This window comes from Perkinsus marinus (genome assembly GCF_000006405.1).
Source record: "Perkinsus marinus ATCC 50983 genomic scaffold scf_1104296939740, whole genome shotgun sequence".
In the NCBI taxonomy this organism is placed as follows: Eukaryota; Perkinsozoa; order Perkinsida; family Perkinsidae; genus Perkinsus; species Perkinsus marinus.
Window position 1 is genome coordinate 1 of NW_003213090.1, and position 1,742 is coordinate 1,742.

At 48.9% G+C, this 1,742-nt stretch overlaps 1 protein-coding gene across 1 annotated transcript; it reads left to right on the top strand.

The window, feature by feature from the left end:
* Nucleotides 1-960: 960 nt before the first annotated feature.
* Nucleotides 961-1,431, top strand: Pmar_PMAR014299 (hypothetical protein; the record flags this gene model as incomplete). Its single annotated transcript, XM_002782464.1, has 2 exons — nt 961-1,076; nt 1,381-1,431. Coding segments are annotated over 2 exons (167 nt in total), but the record flags the coding sequence as incomplete, so codon positions are not given.
* Nucleotides 1,432-1,742: the final 311 nt, after the last annotated feature.

Here is a 1,742-nt window from a genome sequence, read left to right on the forward strand (position 1 = left end):
GATGGTAGAGTGGTATCACTGAAGGGGGCGTGGTATTGGTTTTGGACCAGTCATTGCAATACTCTGGTTCATGCTGGTGATCCTGTGAATCTAGTGCTTGCCCGTGAGGAGGATGCAGAGTCACCTATGGTGACCTGTGGGGGCACCGGCAACTTTCTCATTTTCCATCCGTCTATTCTCTTGTCGGGTACGACTATTTCTAACGCCTTGCCGTGCCAGAGGAAGACTCTACTGCAGCACCTCCTCAGTGATGTCGGCTATGGTGCGCAGAATAACATATATGCGACAGTTGGCAACGCCGTCCATACCATCATACAGAACTCTCTCATGTTCGGTCGAGTCGATGAAGCGTTTGTTCGGCATGTGGTGGATTCCGCGAAGATGGACCTGTGGTTCAGCGGTTTCAGCAGTACGTCGATGCTAGAGAGGCACGTCAGAGAGAGAGTTCCGCAAGTAGCGCAATGGTTAACCGAAGTAGTGCCGAAAAAATTCTCCCGATTGATCGCGGCTGAGCAAAACGTTAACTGTCGGAAATTCGGACTCAAGGGGAAAATAGATGCGGTGGTGGAGACTGCGGCTGGAGGGCAGCAGGGCTTAACCTGCTTGGAAATCAAAACGGGAAAACCCTGGCACACACATCTCGGGCAAGTTACTCTGTACCACCTCCTCATGATGGACTTGTACAGTGAGGAGGGAGTGGGCGCGGGTCGGCTGGAGGTTGGGTATTTTAATGGTAACAGGAACCTGAGGGGACCTCCAGGAGGAGGAGCAGCAGCGCCGGCTTGTGCTGAGATCAATGAGGTTAGAGGGGGGGGGGGACGATGGGCCTCGTGGTTCCGACTCGCAGGCTCAAGACTCGACTTGGGAGTTCAACATTGAATTTCCACGTAGTGTAACTAAAAATAAAAACTTGAACAAAATAATAACTAATAAATTTCATCACATTCGTTCGTTTCTAAGGTGACCCCTTCCCCCACGGAGTTGGACAACCTCATGTGTGTGCGCAATACGTTGGCGTTGCATTTGGCCAGGAAGAGTCTGCCGGCTACTATAGGAACCAAGAGGGAATGTGAACGGTAAGAAGGTGGGTTAGAATCATGAAGATTATTATTGGAGTTTCACGAGCCGTGATATGAAAACCACTAGTGAAAAGCATATTTTACGACTACTGCATATCACCGCGAATATCGCGTTTTTCATCGAGTTTTACGCCACTTCACGTAAAACGGGCTGTGAAACTCCATTGTTATCAAACCCTGGGGAACGCTATTCTCAAAGTTAGATGGATCTCTGTATTGCATTGCGTCCTCGATCTTATCTTGTATCTCGTTGAGATTCGCGCATGAACGGTATAGAATATTTCGTTATAGAGCTATTCAGGTGCCCTATGGCCTCTCACTGTGTTGCTGCGCATTTCATACTGGAGAAAAAGTGATGAGGGGGAATAATTTTGTGGCGCGCGGTAATTTCCACACTCTAGGGATGCAGAGAGTTTTGGCTGTCCTCTGCCTCTTGCGATGGAGTCCTGTGGGGGCGGCGGCGTGTTGGAGGAGTACGTAAGGAAATGGTGGAGATGGCTGCGACGGGAAGAGAGGGCAGGTGAGAGTTTGTTGGTTACGATGGAACCCGATCGGACAATGCTAGATGGAATTTAGAGAAGGTTCAATCACGGTGGAGTGGTATGATACATTATGTGAATTAGTGTATGTTTGATCTACAAAACCGATAACACAATTGTTTTT